This window comes from Argiope bruennichi, chromosome 10 (genome assembly GCF_947563725.1).
Source record: "Argiope bruennichi chromosome 10, qqArgBrue1.1, whole genome shotgun sequence".
NCBI classification, from domain to species: domain Eukaryota; kingdom Metazoa; phylum Arthropoda; class Arachnida; order Araneae; family Araneidae; genus Argiope; species Argiope bruennichi.
The window spans coordinates 118,703,563-118,727,011 of NC_079160.1; the positions used below are offsets into that span (position 1 = coordinate 118,703,563).

Here is a 23,449-nt window from a genome sequence, read left to right on the forward strand (position 1 = left end):
TTAAACAGTTCTGTTTCATTGTACTACTTTCTCTAATGTTCTGTCAGTATAAATAAAATTTCTACTTTAAATTAGAGTGGAAATGTTAAACTGCAATCAATATAAAAGCTTTTTATATTCAAGCTAACCATGTCTTTTTTTAAATATAAAAATTGAAATCAGAGTCTTTTGGCAATGAAATTATATGTGCATTGCAGAATAATTTATATATCTTAAAGAATTATTCAACAAAAATTTCTCTGTTTCCTCGTAAAATTAATTTTTTACTTTCAAAAGGACGATGCAAATAAAAATATTTTATTTTATTTCAGTCAATAAATGAACTTATGAAAAAATTACGAATTTTAAATTTTACACAATCCTTTGGTCCCAAGGAACCATGTTCTACGAAATACTCTTGACACCAACTTTTAAATAAATAAATAAACGTCCTTATCTTCTGCGATGAATCGGACCGATTTATGAAGTTTTTATGCATCAGTTTTAGAATAATCAACATTTTTATAATCACAGGCCAATCACTGTCAAGAAATCCTGCAGAGGATTAGTGTATCTTCATTGAGACAGTCGTTGAAGTAGTCTAAAATCGCCAGTTTTTATAGAAGAGTGATATTGAAATTTCATAAATCAGTCATTTTTAGGGATTGATTTAGTTGGTTGAACAATTTTTATTAAAAATATTGGTGTCTCAAGAATATTTTGTTAAATATGATTCAAAGGGCAGAGGACCTATGTAAAAATTTAAAATTCCTGGTTCATCAAAGTATTTATTGATTAAAGAAAGTTATATTAAATATAATTATTTAGTCCCTTTAGACCATTTTGTTAGCAAATGTTTGCCCCAAATTAGCTGATGGTCACTGATTAGAATGATTATCCTAAGTATATTAAACTATGTTTGCCTTAAATTAAATTGTTTTATTGAATTAATAATATACGTATTATCAAAGCTCATAGAAAACTTTTCCTCCTTTTACTTTTCAGAAAATATCTTATTTCATTTTTTTTTTTTTTCCTTTTATACAGACACCTGCTAAAAATTACAATTTTGTTTATTAAACTTGCAATAATAGTTGATTTATTTTTTAATTTAAACTTCTATCAATGTGATGGCGACACGTTGATAAAAGCTAATTTTTTTTTAATTTGACGTGCTCATGCAGATTAAATTTTTGCATAATTTAATCTAAGCATAATTTATAAATTAAATTTTAAGCTTTAATTAAAAAAGCTTTAATTTGATGCAAAAATCGATTTTGTGCTGTAATATTTTCTGGTTATAGCGACAAAACGCCGAAATAACGCTTAATTTTTAATTAAAATTCTAATTAAAAAATTTTAAAAATCGTTCCACGGTGCACATTCCCGACCTCCAAGGTATATATATGCCAAATTTGATAACTGTATGTCAAACGGTTTGGACTGTAGAGTGCCAACATACGCACACACACACATGCACAAACATACATTGAGCTTTATTTATAGGGATTCCTGGCCACTTCACAAAATGGCCAGCCAACGTAGAAAATACAATATTAATTGCAAGTATTTCGGACTTTGGCCAAACCTCTTGGTCAGTTCGCGAATTGGGCAGCCAATTCGCGAACTGGCCTTACTTCGGGCTTTGGCCGTAACATATATATAAATAATAATAATAAAGAAGATAATTCTGCAGATTATTCAGAAAGATGTAACTTTTTGCCTAACTTGTAAAGGAATAGCAAAATTATCATTTGAAGTTTGATGCAGAAGGTCATAATATTATGTTTTTAATATTTAGGAAGCATTTTATTTTTTAAGAACTCACAATATGAAATTTTACTTAGTAATTGACTTAGTATGAAATTCAGCTTAACTGATTTAATCTGTATTTTTAATACAATGTATTATACATAACTGAAAATATTTTGCTTTTAAGCTATTTCAAAATTGATATTTTTAAAATTCATTAAATATAATGCTTTGATTTTTTTATGGAGGGGGAGGGGTCATGGATGTCTTTCTTTATATATGTTTTGGATTTACTAATAAATAAAAAATGAGTAATAATTTGAGATGCATCGGAGTTACCAAACAGTTATAGTAAATTGATACATGAAGTGATTAAAGTGCTAAAACATTTATTGTATGAATAAATACAAAACATAACTTAAGACAATAAATGTGTGTATTTGTATTAATTTTTTGTTGTTTTTACAGGTTCACATCTTAAGTCTCTTGGAAGATAATAAATTTGAACACTTTAAGCCTGTTATGGATGCTTATATAACTGGACATTTTGCTGCAGCTTTGGTGTACAAGTATGAAAATCCATTGCTAAATTAAATTTAAAGTATTGTTGTTCAAATTATATATTTAGTTCCTTAAAATGTATTTATAGTTTTACACTTTTCTTTCTAATTCAATGGATTTTTCTGATGGTAAATTTTCTTCTATTCAGGGGATTAATCAGCTGTGTGAAGCATTGTGCTGATTTAGTACGAGATGCTGATAAACAAGATGCCATTCAAAAGTGTTTTCGCTCTTTAGAATACATTTTTAAATTTATTATACAATCAAGAATATTGTTTGCTAGGTAAGACTTTTAAAGCTTGTTGATTTTTATTATGTCTTTTACTGATATCTTTAGCAAAAAAATCTAAAATCCATGATTTATGAAAAATTTTGAAGCACAGAATGTACAAAAAGATTAAGAATTTTTACTAATAGGATCTCCAAAATTCATTCACATTTTTTATGAATAAATATGAATAATCATTGAAACCTACCTGTTTAAAACATTTCCATGAGAATTTCTCATTATTCATAGTTTATAAAGTTACCCAAGCTGTTTTTAGTATCAATTAATTTTTATTTTGTTTTATTTGAGATTAGCAATTTTTAATTTTTCATATTCTCATGATTATTAGTTGTTTAGCATCATTAGAGCATCTATTCATTAAGTCTCTTGATATGATACACCAGATTGGAGAATTGAAAAATGGTAATAAATCAGCATTCTTTTCACTGGGAGTAAAAATTTTCACTATCAAGTATCTGATTAAATATTTATAGGGGCTTTATGACTTTATTAAAAGCATTGCATCTAAAATCAATGAGCATGATGTTTTGCTATCATTATTAAAATATTAACTGCCTTTAGTGACCAGCTAGTACTGATTATATTTAATTTCAATAGAACATCTTATGTATAACAAAATGTTCATAATTCCTCCACCCTAGAAAAAAATTGGGGTATTAAATTTTGATAGACATTAATAATATGTTATTTTAATAATCATATTCATTTTCTAATCATTGCATATATGAACCATCTTAACAGAGTCAAAATTCATAGCATCATAGTTCTATTAAAAAATATAATTCTAAGTGTTGCCTATTTTCTAATTTATATATCTAACTAAAATATATATGTAAATATAATCTGATAACAGATTCATTACCATATTTGTCTATTAGTTTATTTTACTTCTATTATAAATCATTTTTTAATTAATTAATTTTTAAACTATTATCTTAATGTATGCATTTTCCTTATTATATTTTACATTTTCACAGGGCCACTGGCGATCAAAGTGAAGAAGCTTTTAAAGCAGATCTTTACTCCTTGTTCAACTCCTTCAATCGTATGCTGGCAATCAACCACGATCTCATTATCTTACCCACACAGGTATCTAAGAATCTTTAAATTCATTTATATAATTTTTTCCCCTTCGAATGAGAATAGTATTTTGCTTTTGTGTAGTTAATTAATTTTATTAGTAAAAAAATTAAGTGTTAAAATATGTATTGACCTTAGAAGGGTGAGAAACTTTAACATTAAAAAAGGTATAGATGATTTAATATTTGGAATTTTTTATGTTTTTCAAAAAATGAAAAAATTGGCATTATTTCCAAATAATCATTAAAGCTACAATAAACTTTGCATTATAATTTGTTTTTTTTTTTAATATATATTAAGAGCTACTTGCAAAAGAAAGAATAATACCATTATAAATAGTACCCGAATGTGTTTAATATATGTAAAACAATGAACTATATGCCAAATTTTTCAGTGAGCAGAAATAATTATTGTGTAATCTAGCTTAAAAATTATATTCTAAAGCCATAAAAATTACTTATCTGTTTTAAATCTTTCAATTTCTTTTAAATGTTTTATTGCATCTAATGTATCAGAACCAAATAGCCCTTGAGATCTTAAGAGACAAAAGAAGAGAGAAAAAAAGTTTTGTATATTGCTTATTTATTATATTAAATATCATTGTATTTAACTAGGCTCTTTTATGAGAAATATATTAGTGTAAATAACTAGTAAAAAGTAATTATGTAAAGGTTTAGAGTTGATAACTAAATGTCTATATTGTTGATTCTTTCATTTAAGAATGCAGTTATAAAATACATAGACTGAATAATTTAAAGATTCTTTTTGAAGTTATTCATAGCTGAAAATTAAGTTAACAAGGATATATTATCAAATTTAACATTTGATCAAAATTTGAGTAGTGCTTTGGTTATACCTTTTTTTTCCCCCCACTTATCCAACAAAATAACAAAATCTTCATAGTTATTTTAGATGTATAAAATTTTTATAAATTTTATGGTAATGATTTTTTTGTTTGTAATATTGTTAATAAAGTGTTATGATTCTTCTTAATCCTTCTTATTCTTAATTTCTTACAAAAGTTTTGGTTATGGTTATTTTGCTACTGGCGAAAATTTTGTATGATTATTACAAACAATTAATAATTTGAATATCATTCTTAAAAAGTGTTCTCTGATTTAATATTCAATTTACTTAAAATATCAAAAAACAACAATTGTATATTGTCATTATTGCTTTGATCTATTATTGAGTTAAAATGAATTTTGAAAATATATCTAAAATAACTGATTATCCTTAAAATAGATATCTGAACTGAATATCCTCTAAATAATCATTAAAGTTTATATTTAAAATTCAGAATGAAATTTATAAAATATGTACTCCCTTTGAAGTTAGTTTAAACAAAATGCAAAAAAATCTGAGAATATTCATAATTTTAAAGATTTTACTATAGAATAACACATGAAAAATATTTATTTTATATTTTAGATTGCATTAGTGTCCAGCTTTGGTCAGATTTATGTCCAACTTCTGAATGTTCTCCCAGTTCAAGAAGTAGCAAAGATAGTGAAACTGACTATTGACTGCTTACCGCCTGAGCCAAATGTAGCTTTAGTCCAGGCAAAATTGCGCTGCATTCATGATACTGTGAAAAGTGAAATATTTCAAAATATTGGTAATTATTCATTTAGTTTCCATTCTAAACATAAAGTTGAAATTTGTATAAAACTCATTACAATTAAAACTTAATTTTGTATTTATTCTTGATTCGTGTAAAAAAAAAAAAAAATTTGCATTGAATGTCAATTTATTTGATTGCTTTCTTAAATTTTAAGGTTAAAGTTAAATCTTTAATTTATCTCTGTGAAATATACTTTGGTTGTGTAAAATAAATGCATTCAATGTAAAATCATAATAATTAAAAAATAATCATGCCAATATTTTTGTAATTATTATTTGTAAGACATTAGCTTCATATCCATATTGCTGCAGTTTAGTGATTTTTTTCCCCTTATTTCTAAATTGTAATTAGAATATTACAAACTTGAGGCCTAGTTATCAGTTAAGTATAATTAAATTGTTGTGTATTAGCATCTTGACTGTTCAGCATGATTTTTTGAAGAATATTATTCAAGAAAAATTGACCAAAATCTTAACTGAAATCTTGAACTTATTATGTATTTATAATTCCTCATGTTTAGCTCATAAATTTCATACATAAAATCTACTTATAGCAGTTGTTCAATCAATAAAAATCCTAAGGCTGCCATGAGAAATGTTAATAAAGTATAGAAAGATCTAAAGAAAAAAAAAATCCAGCCAGAAGTAGGGCATCAGAGGGCATGTATAGTTAACTGGCAAAGCAGAATAATTTAATGGGAATTCATTTTCAGTAAAAACTTTTCTATTTTTGCTTCATTGTCACATTACTTATTAAATACTTCTTAGATAGCTATGTAAGATTTTGAAACTTTTTCTTATATTAGATATTTATTGATATTTTAAAAATATATTTTATAGATTCCAGAGTGGAACTGTTTGAAGTATTCACTAGGCACTTGAAAAAGCATATGCTACAGCACCAAGAATTGAACATGTGTGCCACTATCTTGGGAGACATGCTAACTTATTTGCATCATGAGCATTCTAAGATACAACAAAAACATCGTTCAGTTGTTAGTCGAGAAGTGGAAATTTTAGTCCTTGTCCTTTTAGAAACTTTGATTTATTGTGTTAAGGACATAGATCGTTCATCTCCAGTTATGGTAAGCTGATTGATATGCATATTGTTTATTTTTTCATTTATTTATACATATTATTTGCTTTGTCATATTTGATTTCATAAAATGTCAACAAAAAAAAAATATTTTTTCCTTTGATGTTAATTTTCTTTTCCACTGAAATCTAATCATATCAGTTTATACTATTCCAACATTTTAAGTAAAAGTCTGTATGTTATTAATTTTTCATTAACCTATGATTGCAGTGAATTTTCAGTATATATATATATATTAAATAAATAGTGTTAAATAGTTTTTTTTTTTCATATTTCTAAATTGTAGTTAATATGAAATAAATTGTTTCTTTATTTAGTGATTTTGCTTACTATGAATACTAGTCTTCTAATTTCAAGCATTTTGCTTGTACTATTACTTACATTTATTTTTATACCAATATTTTTTAATTGAACAATTAATATTAATTTTATTTTTGTAGATAGAACAAATGAAATTATTCAATTCCTGAAATCAGGAATTATTCAATTCCTGAAATCAGGAATTATTCAATTCCTGAAAAAATTGAAGGATTTTTGAAGTTAATTTTAGATTTTTGAAAATTTTGATGAAAATAAGTTTATAATTTTAATTTTTCAGAAAGCAGCCATGTATATTCTTATGTTAGCTTAATGCTTAGTATTAATAACATTTGCAGATTATTTTTGTTCTTCAGTTTTTGTAAAAAATAAATAAATAAATGTTATCTTAATTTATCAGTATCAAAGTCTTTAACCAAGCCAACTGTAAGACATCGTTTGTACTATAGTAGTTTAAAAATATTAAATTTTTTTTTTTTTTTTAGTTATTTAAAAACTAAAATGACTGTCACAGAACAATCTAGTTAGAGTTATACATAATATTTTCAGATGCAGTGATAATTAGTTTCATGAGTATTGAATTTAATTCTTAAAAAATAAAATTTTTAAATTTTATATGAAATCATAGTTTTTAGAATTGAAAATTACTTTATAGATTATGCAAATATATGATGTTTTATGTGTAAGATATTTTAAATATAAAATTATGTAATCTTCTATTGTTCTTATTCACACTGTTTATTTTTTACAGGGTCCATTGGTAGCTTGTTTGGTAGCTCTTTTGCGGTTGATGGAAGATCAGCACTATAATCATTTGTGGGAAAAATTTGGTAATGTGCGACAAAGGCGAGATCGAAGGCAGTTGAAAGAATTTTTACTAAGTGTTTTTATTGTCTTCCATAGCTTTGTGAAACAAGATGTTTTCCCATCTGACTGGATTATGATGCGAATGCTTACTAATCAGTAATTATTTTGCTTTTAACATTTCTTGATAATTGATTAAAATATCAGGATCGTGACTCATTTTTTGCTTTGTAGAAATCAGTGATTATTTTTATTAGTTGTTAAATTCAGAATTCTATTAGATTTCTTACATCTAACAAAAATTAGTAATTATTTGCTTTCCTTCAGTTTTTTTAAGTAAATGAAAGTAAAAAATTCATTTTACTTACAGCATTAATTACACATTTTTCATTCAATTCCTGAATTTTTACTTAGTAATATATAAAAATAATTTTACATTTTATACTCTTTTTGTTTATATTTACATATTTGTTTTTTTTTTAATTTTTATTATAATACTAATTATTATACTTAAATGTATAATTAGTTGGATGTCGGATATCGAAGTTGTGTTGCATTTCTTAATCTTTTCAGGATTTTAAGTAACAATAGGCAATTGTTACTAATTAGTACATTAAATCATAAAGAAAAAAATTAAAACCTGGGCTACTGTTTGTTATTATCATCAAATTTTAGGTGTTTTTTAAATAATAATTTAAGTACAATTATTTGGTATAAAAAAGGGCTCTTACAAAGATGGTTTCATATTAAACAGCTGCCTCTGGAAGTGTTAATCTTGTTTTCTGTTCTTAAAAGATTTTTTATTAGTATTTCAATGAAAAAAATAATTATTTATTCTCCTTTTCTTTATTATAGTGTCATTCTCTGTGCTCTTCAAGAATTCTCGCAGCCTTTAACTGTAGATTTTTTAGATGGACTGGACTTTGATGAACAAGTAAATTAATATTTATTTTTTATGTTAGCAATTTTGCATAATTTCTGAATTATTCTTCAATTTCAAGATAAAAAATAAAGTTCAAAAATCTCAAATCATTGATTCTTTGCATTAACCGAATGTTTTTAAACGTTAGGATAGAATTTTAGCTTATCCATCAGAACATTCAATCATATGCTTTTAACTCGGTCATTAATTTTCACTTCTGCTGTTATTTTGTAATAAATAAATTTTTTTAATTTGCACATATAGTAATTTATGTAGAATAATTTGATTGAATGCATGTTTTTTAATTTATATCAAATAACTAGATAATTTTTAATGGATTTCATAATAATCATTTAACAGTCTAAAAAAAATCAATAATCTCAGCCACCAATCTGGTTGCCAAAGGCAGTGATTATGTAAGAGAATTATAAATTGTTGCTAAATATTTTGCAACTTTGTCTATTATAAACTGAATTTTGAAATAAATCATAAGATGAATAAATTTACTATTGTCAAGAAAAATTACTTGATAATTCCATAGATTTTTAGAGATATTAATGAAAATGTTTAGTTGAGGACATTTTGAGATTTAACATCTTTTAATTAGAATTATGTTATTATATTTTTGCTTTAAAAAATTTCATTGATTATTCATTGTTCCTTGTATTGAATTTGTGATTTGGATATTGAGATTAAATAGACTTGCACTTGAATGATACATTTCTTTTGGAAAACAAAACATTTATATGTATTTTTCATTAGAAAATTTCATTGCTTTACATTTTTTTTTTTTTTTTTTTTGTTAATTTTGAATTCTTGTTAAAAATGATTGTTTGTTTGAATTTGTAGTTATGGAGCAGCTATTTTTCACTTGCTGTCGATTTTTTAACCCAACCAGCTTTACAACTGGAAACCTTTTCTGATGTAAAAAAAGAGAAAATAATAGAGAAGTATGTTTTTGTGTCTATCTTAATATTTTAAAAATATGATTTATAGCTCTATTTATTTTATAAACTTCTATATGTAATATTATTCATATATTTTTAATATTCTGTATTTAGATACAGTTGATATTTGTTTAATGTTATATCACTAGTTTTTGATTTATATTTAAGGGTTCCCCCCCCCTTTGCATTCGATTTTTCAATATTTTATCATTTTAGAAAAAGAAATAATGCATGAATTTAATCTAACCTAATTTAATGTTATCTAATATTTAGTATGTAGGATGTGGAGATTAACAAGGGTTAAAATTTAAAAAGAACAATATTTATATTTACTATAGTTATTTTATGCAGTATCTTTCAACTTTTGATATTTTTTTCTTTATTAACTAAAAACTTGAAATTAAAAGCCACATAATGGTAAAATATTTTTCATGGTAGGAGAGAAAATAATTCATTGATAATATATGAAATTCTCATTTTGAAAAATATTTCCTATGTAGATCTCCAGTTAACCAGACTGCTATTTACCCAAATCATTTTAAGTACAGAAAGGAAAAAAAAATCCATATAGAAAATTTTTCCTACTGAAAACAAATAAAAATATTAAAAAAAAAAAAAAACAGCTGGCTTTGATTGATATGTTTAAACAATGATATTTTAATATTGTGCAAGTGACTAAAATGTGAACCACAATATTAATAGTTATTAAATTAATATGTTATATGCACCAATAATATTTTTCATCTTTTTTGCAAATAGTGACATTTTTTTTATCAATTATCTTGTTATTCAATTATACAGATCATAGTTTGTTCCACCTAATCCCACTGATTGATGTTCTACTATGCATAAAAGTAAAAATGGTTAGGTTAAAATGCTTGTTAAATCTTGAATTATTAGATTTTCTGAAACTTTTAATGCAAGTATTGTAGATTATTTAAAGTGTTTAAATTAATTTTTGTGATATACAAATGTTATAAAATATTTGTTTATAATATGTGAAATATTTTTATTTTGTAGGTATGGTGATTTACGAGTATTGATGGGTTTTCAAATATTATCAATGTGGGATAAGCTTGGTAATGTCGATGTTTCTTTTTATTTTATTTTATTTATTTATTTATTTTGTATTTGTTATCTATTGTAATATAAAAAGGAACACTTATGAAGGGTTTCATTCTGATAATTTAATATGATATCATAAGCAGTATTTGTTAGAAGTATGCAAACAATAAGCAATATTTTTAAAAATACGTAAAAATATAACTTTTTTTTTTTTTTTTTACTTTTAGGAGTTAAATATTTGCTGTTTTAAAACCTTTTAAAATCATATTTGTTTTTGACATATTTTATGGGAAATTTTTTACTTTATTTATGAAATTAAAATTCCATTAGACATTACATTGCAAAAAACATTTATTGTTTTGCTTTGCTTTTTATGTTTTTAAGAACAAAAATCTAATAGATTTAGTAAGCTATTTGAAATTAAGCCAAAATGGTTATTTTAGAGTAATAAATCATTCTATATTGAGAAGATAAAATGTTAATGATGCTGATAAACATAAATAGTAACAATTACCTTTAAGTATTAATCCTAATTCCTCTCTGAAAAATCCTTTGTAAGAATAAAAATAAATTTGTTAATTATCTGAATATGGATATATTCAATCTGAGAATTATTTGATTGCACAATAATGAAATAAAATAAAAGAGAGGGAGGATTTAGTTACTCAGAGAATCCTTTGTGTGTGTGTGTGTGTGTGTGTGTGTGTGTGTGTGTGTGTGTGTGTGTGTGTGTGTGTGTGTGTGTGTGTGTGTGTGTGTGTGTGTGTGTGTGTGTGTGTGTGTGTGTGTGTGTGTGTTCCATCCCATAACTTCATTTTTTGATACTATTTTCTTAAAACATCCTGTTGTGTATTATAATAGCTCTTTTAAAAAGTCATTTAATCAGAATTAAAATTTAACAATAATTTGATGGTTATAATCTGAAGATTTTATTCTACCATAAATACTTTTGTAAATAAATGTGATGTTCACAAACAGATTTTTAAAAATTTATTATTTGTATAATTAAATATGCAAAAACAACTGCTCTGATTCTTATTTTCTTTTAAAACTTTAATGTATTTTTCTTTAATTGCCCAATGAAAAAGGCTTGTTATAAAACACTTTTTAGCTATAGTATTTATATCTTTCTTTGCAAGATCCCAAAGATCTGTTGATGAAATTCCTGAGATGCTATTTTGAATAAAATTTCAGTAAATCTATACAGATAATAAATATTTTTAAAATAATGTGCATTTTGATGAGAAAAAAAAATTTATACTGCACATGTTTTGTGCAAATATTTATATATGTTTATTTTAGGTGCAACTTAAAATTTTGAAAGGATTCTATGTTAAAAATTATTTTGTTTTTAAAAAATGTGCATACCTTTCTTATTCTTGGAGCCTACAGTGTTGTTGTCAGTACTCTATGTGTAATAACTATATATTAATAATCTTATTAATTTATAGTAATAAGATGTGTGCTAATACATAGAATTGTTTTATACTTTTGTGTTGTTAATAATATCATTTCTTTCCATATTTCTAGGGGATCATAAAATTTTCTTTATTCCTGCTATGGTTGGGCCTTTCCTAGAAGTCACTCTTGTGCCTGAAGTTGATTTGCGTAAAGCAACTCTACCAATCTTCTTTGATATGATGGACTGTGAGCAAAAAGTTCGTGGAAATTTCAAGCAGGTAAAATAGTCTTTGATTTAAATATTATGTTGAATTTTTTTTGTTTCATCTGTAAATACTCACATTCATATTATTGTTGAAAATTATGTATGAAAAATTTCAAAAAAGATATGAAAATTCTTTACATCTGGTTTAGGTTTTTATGCATAGATACAGCTTATACAAAAAAAAAAAAAAAGCAATTTATTGCTTGCTTAATTTTATTTCTTCAGTTGTTATTGTTACTTAATTACTTATAATTACTTAATTTATTATTATTTATTTAATATTTGTAATATAACTCTGACAAATATTTTTGAATGATTCTGACTACAAATTTTATGAATTGTTGGAAAAAAGGAACACTGTGAAAATAAATTATTAAAATAACATTGAAAGTAAAAACAGACTGGGAAGTACAGTGATCAACACATTGTTTGTTCATCAGGAGATGAAATGATTGTGAACCACCAAAGGTATTAAACATTTTCTGTACAGTATAGAACAATTAGGTGAAAAAAATCCTTACTTTATTCATCAGTTTTCAAAAAAATATTAGAATATAGTATCTTTATCACTTTTCTTTTCTTCTTCAGAAAGTTCTTTATTCTAACATGACAAGCCTCATGAGCTTGCTCCAATTGATACATTACATACAATGTATTGTACTTGATACATTATAAATATTCCATACAAAATTTGTTTTTCTTTTAATTTCTTCATGTTTTTTTATTCACAAATATGTTTTCATTTTTCATTTATTTTGATCAGTTATATATATTGCTTTTAAATTATTTGTATTGAATTTCACTTTCATAACTTTTTTTCATCTTCCTATATTAATTTACTACAGCATTTTGTGTGAAGATGTTCAATTAGATGGTGCTTTTGTAAACTATAACGTGTTATGCAGATTATTTACTGCAAAATTTTATTTTCCATTATTATATCTTTTCAACAAATGAGAGTTTTCTGTACCATTTTTGTGACAAATTTAAATAACTTTTGTTAGGAAAAGTTTTTGGTATACATTGATAGTGTAACTAAATTCTACATTTATTTTTTTTCTTTAAAAAGTAGCTATAATTCTAGACAAAATTTGATGACACATCATTTAAAATAAAAAATCTTTTAATTAATTATATCCTTTTTTAACTATTTTTGGTAGATTCATGAAACAACTGAGCACTTTTTTCTTCATTGAGTTAAATTTATTATAATGTTTGGTTGAATCAAAAGATGGACCAGCCTTTTTTTTTTTATGATGATACTTTGCTTTTTTTCAATTTTTAAAAGAATAATATATCTCATCAAAAGACTTGCATATCCTATTAAAATTGATAGCTAGTTTGGTTAATATGATTTTTAATAAATTTGCTATCTATTTACTGCATGGAGTAAGTGTTTGAAAAATAATTTTTCCTTTTTTTTTTTTTTTTTAACTTCTAGTTATGCTTTTGCATTATTTGTTATAGGTGGAATCTGAATTAATTGATAAATTAGATATTTTGGTCAGTGATAATAAATGTGATGATGAGTATAGACAACTATTTAATACAATGTGAGTAGACATTTTTATATTTTAGTGTAATCATTTACTCTAAATAACTCTTTTAATCATTAACTCTTACTCTTTTGATTTTCATTATTCTGATTTTAATTTTTTAATTATTTTGTCAAACAGAAAAAGAAAATAATGAATGAAATAAATAATGTTATTTAATATGTTTTTAATTAGTAATTTACTCATACCTTATTATACTTTAATCTTTTCTAAAACAACATTTTAAGTTAATAATTTATTACTAAATAACTATTTTTCAATTAATCGTCCAAAAGATATTTTAATATTTTAGTAATTATAATTCTACAGTATTTAATGTTAAAAAATATCAATTAGCTTTTCTAATATTTTTTTTAAATATGAATGAGTTTTGAAAGTGTATTTTATAATGCATGAGAATTTTATTCATTTTCTAAACTGTATTCTTTTTTACAAATTATAAAATCATATTGAAAAAGGATAGAAAATAAAATATATTATGCATTTTGTGTTAAGTAATTTTGAGACTGAAGAAAAGTTCTAGATTTTTTTTATATGGGAAACTGTATACATTTATTGTAATTTAATTTTAATTATAGATTTAGATATTTTCCTTTTATTTTCTTTAATTAATTAGTTTTATCTTTAATTTCTAGAAAGAAAAAAATGTATGAAATAAATTTATACTATAAAAATAAATATCTGTGCCACAAAATATAAATATTTGAATTAAATTTTATTCTAATTTTGTTTCTTTTTCATGTTGCTGTAGGGAACATCTGAGTGCTGTGTAAGTTTACTTTTGATTTTCTGTTTCAAAAATAAGTTTTTATTTCTTTTACTTTGCCACTATGCTTTAACTTCAAAGAAAACATTGTGATTATTTTATGCATTGATATTTATTATAGGGTTAGATATTGGATTATATAATATGCTTTGGGGCATGTTAAAAACAAATGTCTAGTATTTAGAAAGAGTTTCTGGTGAGTTCTAGTAGTTACAATTATATTCTGAAGTTGCATAACTGGTAGGGCCAACAAAAAAAGAGCATGAATCTGAAGTCTCATCTTTTATGAAATTGATTTTCTCTGCCATGTCTGTTAATTATTGTTTTTGATCTCTTTGTTTTGTGAGTCCAATAATTCCTAACATTATTTCTATCAACTTCTAAATATAATTGCTCAAGTAGACAGGCCGTGTCTTCTGTTACAAGAGAGTTTTGAAAAAGCTTTTAAAATTTTATAATGAATTTTCCATTTGTATCATATATTAAAATAGGAGATTTTTGGGTGAGAAAAGAAAATCAAGGGCTTTACAATAGGGCAATGCAATATATGTCAGGGTATTATAGTGTCTTCAGTAAGTGACATATTAACATTCCTACATATAATGTGTTAGATATTAAAATATTTGTGAATACTTATTAGAATTATAAAATGCAAGGTAAAAGCATCAAATTAATATGTCATATAATATCCGGAATAATCCCATCTGTAGAGAGAAAAACAATTATTTGAAATGAAAATCACTCAATAATGTGTGATAACAGAAATATATAACCATGTTAGCTCCATTACAGTGACTGGTATTAAATGATGAATGGGTGATAATCAAGAGCACAAATAATGTGATTCAAATGGTATAATAGATCCTTAATTGAATTTATTTAAAAAATTTCAAGACCTTTGAAGTACTTTGAATTTTCCCTCATGCTCATTCAATCATTTACTCACTGTTCTAATTGTACCCTGTTATTTAATGGTACTGGAAGTTTGTTGGGTCTCAACTACATAACTAAGAAAAAAAAAACAGTCTTAATAGTGGCCTAGCTTTTAAAGCACAAAGTCAGCAGTTATTATAAAGTAATCCTTTTTATATATATTTTTTTATCAATAGCTGATTGGTTATACTTTTTACAGGTTGGCCAGCTGGCCGGGAATCATCATGGAATTTCGAAATTTGGGGAAAATCAGGGGAATTTATTCTGAAGCTGGAATTTTTTTTTAAATCTATAATTCTTATCAAAAACAACTCACTGATGTTTTGTCACTTCATCTTTCATGAATAAATCTAAATAAACAATTCTGAGATATAGCTGGTTGGCTATAAGATCATCTAAATAGGCATGCTTCTTCTAGTGTTGATAAATATATTTAAAAAAAATATTTTACATAATTGAAGTTTATCTGTAATTCAATGATTATTTTTTTTCTGAGCATTGAATTTTATTTTACATTGAATTCAGTTAAAGGAATGAAACGATTTTTCACATACAGTTAAAAACATATTGTGCAATAAATAATGAAAAGAAAAGAAAGCAACATTATTTTGTGGATATTAGATACATCGGGAAAATGGCAGGGAAATTTCTTTAAAAAGAACTGGAAATATCAAGGAAAAGTCGGGAAAAATCAAACAGCAGAAGTGCTGGTCACCCTGTTTTTAACTTTTATAAAAAAATCAAAGGAAATTTTATTAATTTAATAAATAATTTAATTACATGAATTATTTTCTTTTAGCCTTTTAGAAAAGGTGCGAACTAGTGATCCTGCTTGGAAAGAAAATGGAATAGCATTCATAAATTCCATTACAAGACTTCTGGAAAGACTGCTTGATTACCGGTAAGCCAAAAATAATATCCCTTAAGTGAAATTTTCTCTTTATTTTTGCATATATTTACAAAATAAATATTTTGTAAGACTTTTGTTCAAAATTATATATGCATATAAAATGTATGTTTCTTTTACAGAAATAATACTAGGTATGTTAGCTTCTTTTATACATCGATAAATTTCTTGTAATGAAAAATACATCTGGTTGTAATTAAGACATTGAATTTTTTTACCATAATTTGAAATACTACATGTCTTGTTGTTTTTTTTAATTTCAATTTAATGGTATTTAAGGTGTTACTTTTCAATTTATCAATGATGAAACTTTTTTTAAATGTTTATTCTTGTTAATACTACTTTTCTTTATTGTAACATACTTTGATGCATAAAAATATATTATAATACTCTTGGCTTGAAATTTTATATTAAAGATTTCCATTAGACTTTTTAGTCAAAAGGTAGCAAAACCTCTATGAGATTTAAATAAATTGCATGGAATATTTTATGCTTGTTTAACTTCCATTTTTCTTAAATTTTTTTCTCTAAGCCTATTTCATCTCAGCCAATACATTATTGAATTAACTGTATATTCAGCATTTATAAATCCACTTTTACATTAAACCTAAGATTTTAGACGAGATCACTGATCTGCTATTAGGAAGATGCCAGAATAAGTGAATTAAACAGGATTAAAATGTCTAAATTAGTGAATTAATTGCCTATTAGAATTTGATGTTTAAGAATACTTCGCTATAGTACCATGAAAACCAAATTATACCAAAGAAATATTTATTTGAGGTTAAAAATGCATCCAATATTCCCAGTAAGCAAACTGATTGTCAAAGTAACTCATTTTAGCATAGCTTAATATAAATCTTCTTATGTAAAAAAAAAAAATTGTTAAAATTGCATCTCATTAAATTAAATAATCAATGGAGCATTAAAAATGAAAATGGTTACATATGTAACTATTTTAACTAAATATTATTGTGTCATTCTAATAGAATTTCATGTTTTATTTGGTTATTTCTATCTCTATATATATTTCACACACATAGATATATTGTTATTCTTCTGCAAATAATTTATTTTATTGAATTCTTGATGACATAATTGTATTAATGTATATTTTTTATGTGAATTTAAGTATTTGTGCTTGCTTAGCTGCAATTATGATGCAGTATTTGATGATGTTTCTTTTATTTTCATCATAGGAATGTGATGGATGGTGAAGAGAATCGTGATAAAAGAATGAGTTGTACAGTTAACCTCCTGGTAGGCATAATATTAAATGTGTACAGTTACATTTGTGTAATTTTTTTTTTTTTTTTTTACTTTGAAAGTTAATGAAGATATTTAGGTTGAAAAAATACTTTTGTCTCTTTCAAAATCAGTTTTGGTTATTTGATCAGTTTTATTATTCAATTCATCAGTGTCATAGACTGTTTATAAAATAATTTATGGTGTAATATATTTGCTCATATGTAGAAAAAAAATTATTAAAAGCAGGGACTAAAATCTTTAAAAATGTATTTAAATGTTTATACTGCAACATCAGTTTTCACTCATTTAATATATGAATTAAATGCAATTTATTTTATTTGAAATCAGATTTCTTTTTAATATTAACTTAATATTCATATTAAAATTTAAATCATAAGAAAATTTATTCTGTAAAAAAAATTTAATGCTACTTGTTTTTCATTGCAAAACTGTACATAATATTTGTTATTTAAGTATATCTCCATGTTTCAGTAGTTTTAGATGTGAATTCATTGTTCACATAGCTTTAATATTAATAATGATATTTAACTTTCAAGCAAATTTAATTTCTGTTTTTATTTTCATATAAAGTTGTCATTCTGAATAAGTTTACTATAGTCTTCCTTTGACCACTTTGTGGCCAATTACCTTGTGGAGAATCTCAGTTTGACAAATCGGTCAATGCAAGGATGGACAATGCTCAAGATAGCAGTCGGCCACAACAAATCCTGTCGATACTGCTACGTTCAGTGGTGGCGGGGTGGTCGGCTGTATGCAACAACAACAACTATAGTCTTCCTTTGATCATAGAAATGTAATTTAATTATTTTCAGTTTTAAGATTTACTCACTGTTTGTCAAAAGTTAGATATATTACAGTATAAAGATAATTCATTTTTTTCTGCATTATGTTGCCAAATACATCCATGATTTAGAGGAAAAATATATTATAGCCTATTATACTTTGTGAAAATTATTATAATTTCTTAATCTGCATTAATTGTATATTTCTGTACAACATTTTTATTAATTCTGTGCAATATTACTGGCTCTGTTCCACATTATTATTTCTTTAAAATAATTTGCCCTTTATTGTACTTGATCTAAATAGATTTTAATGATAATGTATTAATTGCTTCTTTAAAAGAATTTCTTTTGCAGAATTTCTATAAAAATGAAATTAATCGCAAGGAAATGTATGTACGTTACATTTACAAATTATGTGAGCTGCATTTGCCTGCTGAGAATTACACTGAGGCTGCTTTCACTCTGAAGTTACATGCCGACTTGCTCAGCTTTTCTAACACTACTCTACCAGCTGATCATAGGTACAATCAGCAACCAGAATGGCAGCGTAAAGAAATCCTCTATCATAGAATCATTGATTATTTTGATAAAGGAAAGGTTAGTTCTCTTTTGCTTTCTGGTTTGACAAACATTTATGCTTTGCTGATTTTTTTTATCGTTTATAATTTGAAGTATCTATATATATGATTAGTTTATACATAAATTTCTGTGTAGGAAATGTATATAGAATTCTATTTTTATTTATTTGTTTATTAAGTCTTATTTCGTTTTATGGGAAAAGCCCCCATAGCATTTTTTAAAATTTCATCTTTTTTTTAAAATTTATTTAAGTGTTTCTTTTACAATTGTATTTTGAATCAGACATTTTCGATATACCATTTAATATTTTTTTACCATTGTTTTTCTTTGATTGATTTTGGGGGGGGGGGTAGAAATGAATTTTTATTCCATTCAACTGATATAAAGTATTTAAATATCTAAGTGGCTGAACTTCTTTTCCAAGTTCATTTCCAAAGCAGATAAATCACATTTATATGTATATTTTCCTAAATTCAATCCTTAAATATTCTTAAAACTTCTGAAAAGAGAAAAACAAATGCTAAAAAGTTCTGTTTAGTCTCTTTAATCAATATATATATATATATATATATATATATATATATATATATATATATATATATATATATATATATATATATATATATTTGGACTCTGATGCTATCAAATAAAATTGATTAAATACTTAGAGGATTAAAGATCATTAGAGAATCTTATGTGCACATATTCACTTTACTTTTCTTTATGAAATTTGATATGAAAAGCTATATTTTCATTTATATTAAAATGATGCTGCCTATTATTTCAGAAATAAAATATCTTCATCTGTAAGAAATAATGGAAGTTTTATTATTATATCCTGATATTTATTCATTATAATAATTTTAAATAATAATGGGAAACATAAAATTGAATTTAATTTGCTAAAATATTCTTAACTCTTATTTTATTTCTGAAATTTTATTTATCAAGATAAGGCAGTTTTAGAATTGGTAGCAAATGTGTGATTAGTATTCACACTTGATGTTTCTAATGCTGAACTTGCTAAACTGTAAGATAAAAGTTTTGCTACATCATAATTTAATGAAATTATTAAAAATAGTGTTGTTCTCATTGAAAAAATGTGTAATAAGGTAATTATTTTACACAATTTTCTTTTAATGCTTCGTTAAATTGCAATGCTTTATACTTTTTTTGCAGTGCTGGGAAGAAGGTATACCATTATGCAAGGAATTAGCAGAATTATATGAGAAGAAGTTACTAGATTATTCTAAACTAAGTATTATTCTGGTAGGTATCTTTCAAATATTAAAATGTTTTTGCGAAAATATAAGGGTTTATGATAATTTGTTACTGAACATGCTCTTTTTTGTCAATGATTTGAAAATTTCATGACTGGAAAATACTTTTTTAGTTGTATGTAAAGTTACACATGCTATTTAGGATCAAAATGGAATTAATTTGGCTATATTCTTAATTTTCAGAAAACCCAAGCAAAATTCTTTGATAACATTTTAAACCAGATTCGACCTGAACCAGAATACTTTCGAGTTGGATTTTATGGCCTTGGATTTCCTCTATTCCTGAGAGTAAGGGCAGTTTTTACTTTTCCTGCAATATGCTGTTGAATGTTATTATTATTAAAAGTCAGAATGGCCTAATAAATGTATGTTTTTTCCTTGATTAATATGACCTATAATGTGGCTTTTCATGTTTTCTTTAATTATATTTAATATGTAAAAGTTTAATAGTGAATTCAAATTGTAAATGATGTTTTCTTGCAGAACAAAGTGTTTGTTTATCGAGGATTAGAGTATGAAAGAATTGGAGCTTTTACTCAGCGCCTTCAGACTGAATTTCCTCAGGCTCAAATTTTAATGAAGAGTACAACTCCAGATGACAGTATACTACATTCAGATGGGCAATGTATCCTTTGTTGCTTTCCTGTTTCAAGCTTTCTACTCTGTATAAGATTGAAAATCTGAAGTCTCACCATAAACAGTGCACATTTATAAGTTAACCCAAACTTTCTTTCCTCCAGATGAAGAAACATTAGATACTTATCACTCAGCAAGGCTCCAGACAAAAACATATCACATCTGAGAAATAGTTCTCCTAAGCCAACATTTCTGAGCAGTAATTCTCATAGTGATGCTGAGGAAGTACCATCAAAATCCAAGCTTTGGGAATCCAAGCATTTTATGCTTGGATTCCCAAAGAGGTATTCAAGAAATGAGCTAGTTACTTACAGAAAAAATTTACCTTTAAAAAATTGTCTTCATCTAAAGTAACTGTTTGAGTTTTTCGCTACATGATGAACTCTTTTCATTTCTATAATAAAACTGGCAGAGATAATTCAGTAAATGTATTTTCAGCTGATTAAATGTTTATTAAACCAAGAAATGGGAATTTTTAAATAGTACCTTAAGCAGAAGCAGCAAATATTGATGTCATTAATTAATCTTTGGACTGAAACATTCAAACTAAAAGAAGATGGAAAAATGAAATATCTTTTGCGAAAAAACTAATTGGTTCTGTTTTATTTTAATCCATAGGTCCACTTTTGAGATATTATGACAAACAATTTATGTAGCATAAATGCTAGGCTGAATATAAAATATTTATTTTTTGAATTATTTTATTTGAATTGTGTGTGTGTGTGTGTGTGTGTGTGTGTGTGTGTGTGTGTGTGTGTGCGCGCGCGCAACATTTCCCCCCCTTGAAATCGTCACTTGGTTTGGTTATTATTTTTAAGAAATTTCTTTTTAGCATTCTCTTATTTATATTTATTTTGATGCATAAAATTCCAATACTTGTACAGATATACAAATATGTAATGTCAAACCCATTCCGAAAGTGAGACCTGAATTTGAGAATCGTGACATTCCAGAGAAAATAATAAGCTACTATTTAGTTAATGATGTCTCTTCATTCCAGTTTGACAGACCTGTTCAGAAAGGACCAGTAGACAAAGATAATGAATTTAAAGTAAGGCTATCTTGCTTACTAAATATTAAATTTTAACATTGCTTAAAAATCTTTAAAAAGAAGCATTTATTACATTTTTATGTTCCTTTTAAGTAACTGGACCAGATTTTTCAGTTTTCAAAATTGCCTTGAAAGGAGACTTACACTTTATTCCAATTCTATTAATTAAATATTATTGATATTTCAGAGTATCCATTGCATTTGAGAAATTAAAGTTTATATTTTTTTAAAAGCTCCTTTATTAGAGTCTAAATTTCTGTGAGCGAAATAATTGATTGCTCAGAGGATTAGGGGGTGACGAACATATATAGAACTGAAATTTACCGCATTTTGTTAAAGCCTATTTTTTAGTTTAAAATTTATCTTTCTTTGGGTGTCATTCTAAAATAAATATTTAAATATTTTTAGTTTGCAGAATGACAAATAATGTAAAAGTATGAAAAATTAGTGTACTCAAATAATTGTAAATTTATTTAATGAGATCTCACGGATGTCAATGTGTTATATGTTTTGAATTCATTTGCAGTAATCTGTTCTAATAGCTTCTTGGCATAAGTAATATATTTTGAATTGTATGGAATGCATTTTAAATTTATATTAATTTCTTATTTTTATCATATAGAACTCTTGATGCTTTTTTTTTTCTAGAGTTTGTGGATAGAACGAACAACATTAACAATAGCTTCTCAGTTGCCTGGAATTTTAAGGTGGTTTGAAGTAATTGAATCGCACACTGTAGAACTCTCACCCATTACTCATGCCTGTGAAACAGTGGAGCACATGAACAAAGAGCTACGCAAGTTGATAGCGCAGTACACTGCAGAGCCTCGCCGTTCCATCAGTCCACTCAGCATGCGACTCCAAGGGGTCATTGAAGCTGCTGTGAATGGAGGCATTGCAAAATACCAAGAGGCCTTTTTCACATTAGAATTTAGTCTACAAAATCCAGAAGAAACCCATAAAATTATTAAATTGAAGTCTTTGATACTTGAAAAAGTAAGTTTAAAATCTTAATTTTTAAATAAGTCAAATCCATATGTATCAAAATTGTTTTTATTGTAGATTTTCCAAAAATATTTTCTTTTTATTAAAAAAAAAAAAAACTGTTTCTGTATATCAGATAAAATTCTTAGATGATAAATATAAGTTTTGTATAAAAATTATATCTATGTATTAGTTTAAAAAGTGCCTTTTGATTTCTTTCAGAAGAGGCAATGTAAATTAAATTAGAAAAATCTATTTTGCCAATTTTTACTGTAGTAAATATTCTTGGAATACCAATCAATTGTTTGCAAAAGAGAAATAAGCATGCGTCTTGTATGCTGGCTTTTACCTTAATTTCTGTTTAGCTTTTGAATTTTTTTTTATAATGAATATGGCTCGTAAATAGAAATTGTTACATATGACAGAAAATTTCATCTTGAATAATCATTACTTGCTTTCATTAACATTGAAAACTGAATGAAAACTTATCATGTAAACTAATAAAATAAACTAAATATAAGCATTAAATTTCAACAAATATAGTTAAAACAATTTTAATGAATTGTTATTTGGTATTTGAAACTTTTGAAATTGTTGGTGG

General features: G+C 25.2%; 1 protein-coding gene across 2 annotated transcripts in view; it reads left to right on the forward strand.

Moving 5' to 3' along the window:
- LOC129988117 (dedicator of cytokinesis protein 3-like) overlaps positions 1–23,449 on the forward strand; it is a 54,322-nt gene that overhangs the window by 21,800 nt on the left and 9,073 nt on the right. For both annotated transcript variants that reach the window (XM_056096251.1, XM_056096252.1), the window contains exons 23-42: positions 2,200–2,300; positions 2,441–2,575; positions 3,559–3,670; positions 5,093–5,279; positions 6,125–6,369; positions 7,450–7,661; positions 8,358–8,436; positions 9,274–9,374; positions 10,392–10,450; positions 11,967–12,115; positions 13,570–13,655; positions 14,410–14,427; positions 16,157–16,258; positions 17,464–17,524; positions 18,673–18,915; positions 20,077–20,166; positions 20,361–20,465; positions 20,661–20,802; positions 21,698–21,864; positions 22,513–22,860. In XM_056096251.1, coding sequence (XP_055952226.1) covers positions 2,200–2,300; positions 2,441–2,575; positions 3,559–3,670; positions 5,093–5,279; positions 6,125–6,369; positions 7,450–7,661; positions 8,358–8,436; positions 9,274–9,374; positions 10,392–10,450; positions 11,967–12,115; positions 13,570–13,655; positions 14,410–14,427; positions 16,157–16,258; positions 17,464–17,524; positions 18,673–18,915; positions 20,077–20,166; positions 20,361–20,465; positions 20,661–20,802; positions 21,698–21,864; positions 22,513–22,860 — 2,742 coding nt within the window. The remainder of the gene's footprint in view (positions 1–2,199; positions 2,301–2,440; positions 2,576–3,558; positions 3,671–5,092; positions 5,280–6,124; positions 6,370–7,449; positions 7,662–8,357; positions 8,437–9,273; positions 9,375–10,391; positions 10,451–11,966; positions 12,116–13,569; positions 13,656–14,409; positions 14,428–16,156; positions 16,259–17,463; positions 17,525–18,672; positions 18,916–20,076; positions 20,167–20,360; positions 20,466–20,660; positions 20,803–21,697; positions 21,865–22,512; positions 22,861–23,449) is intronic.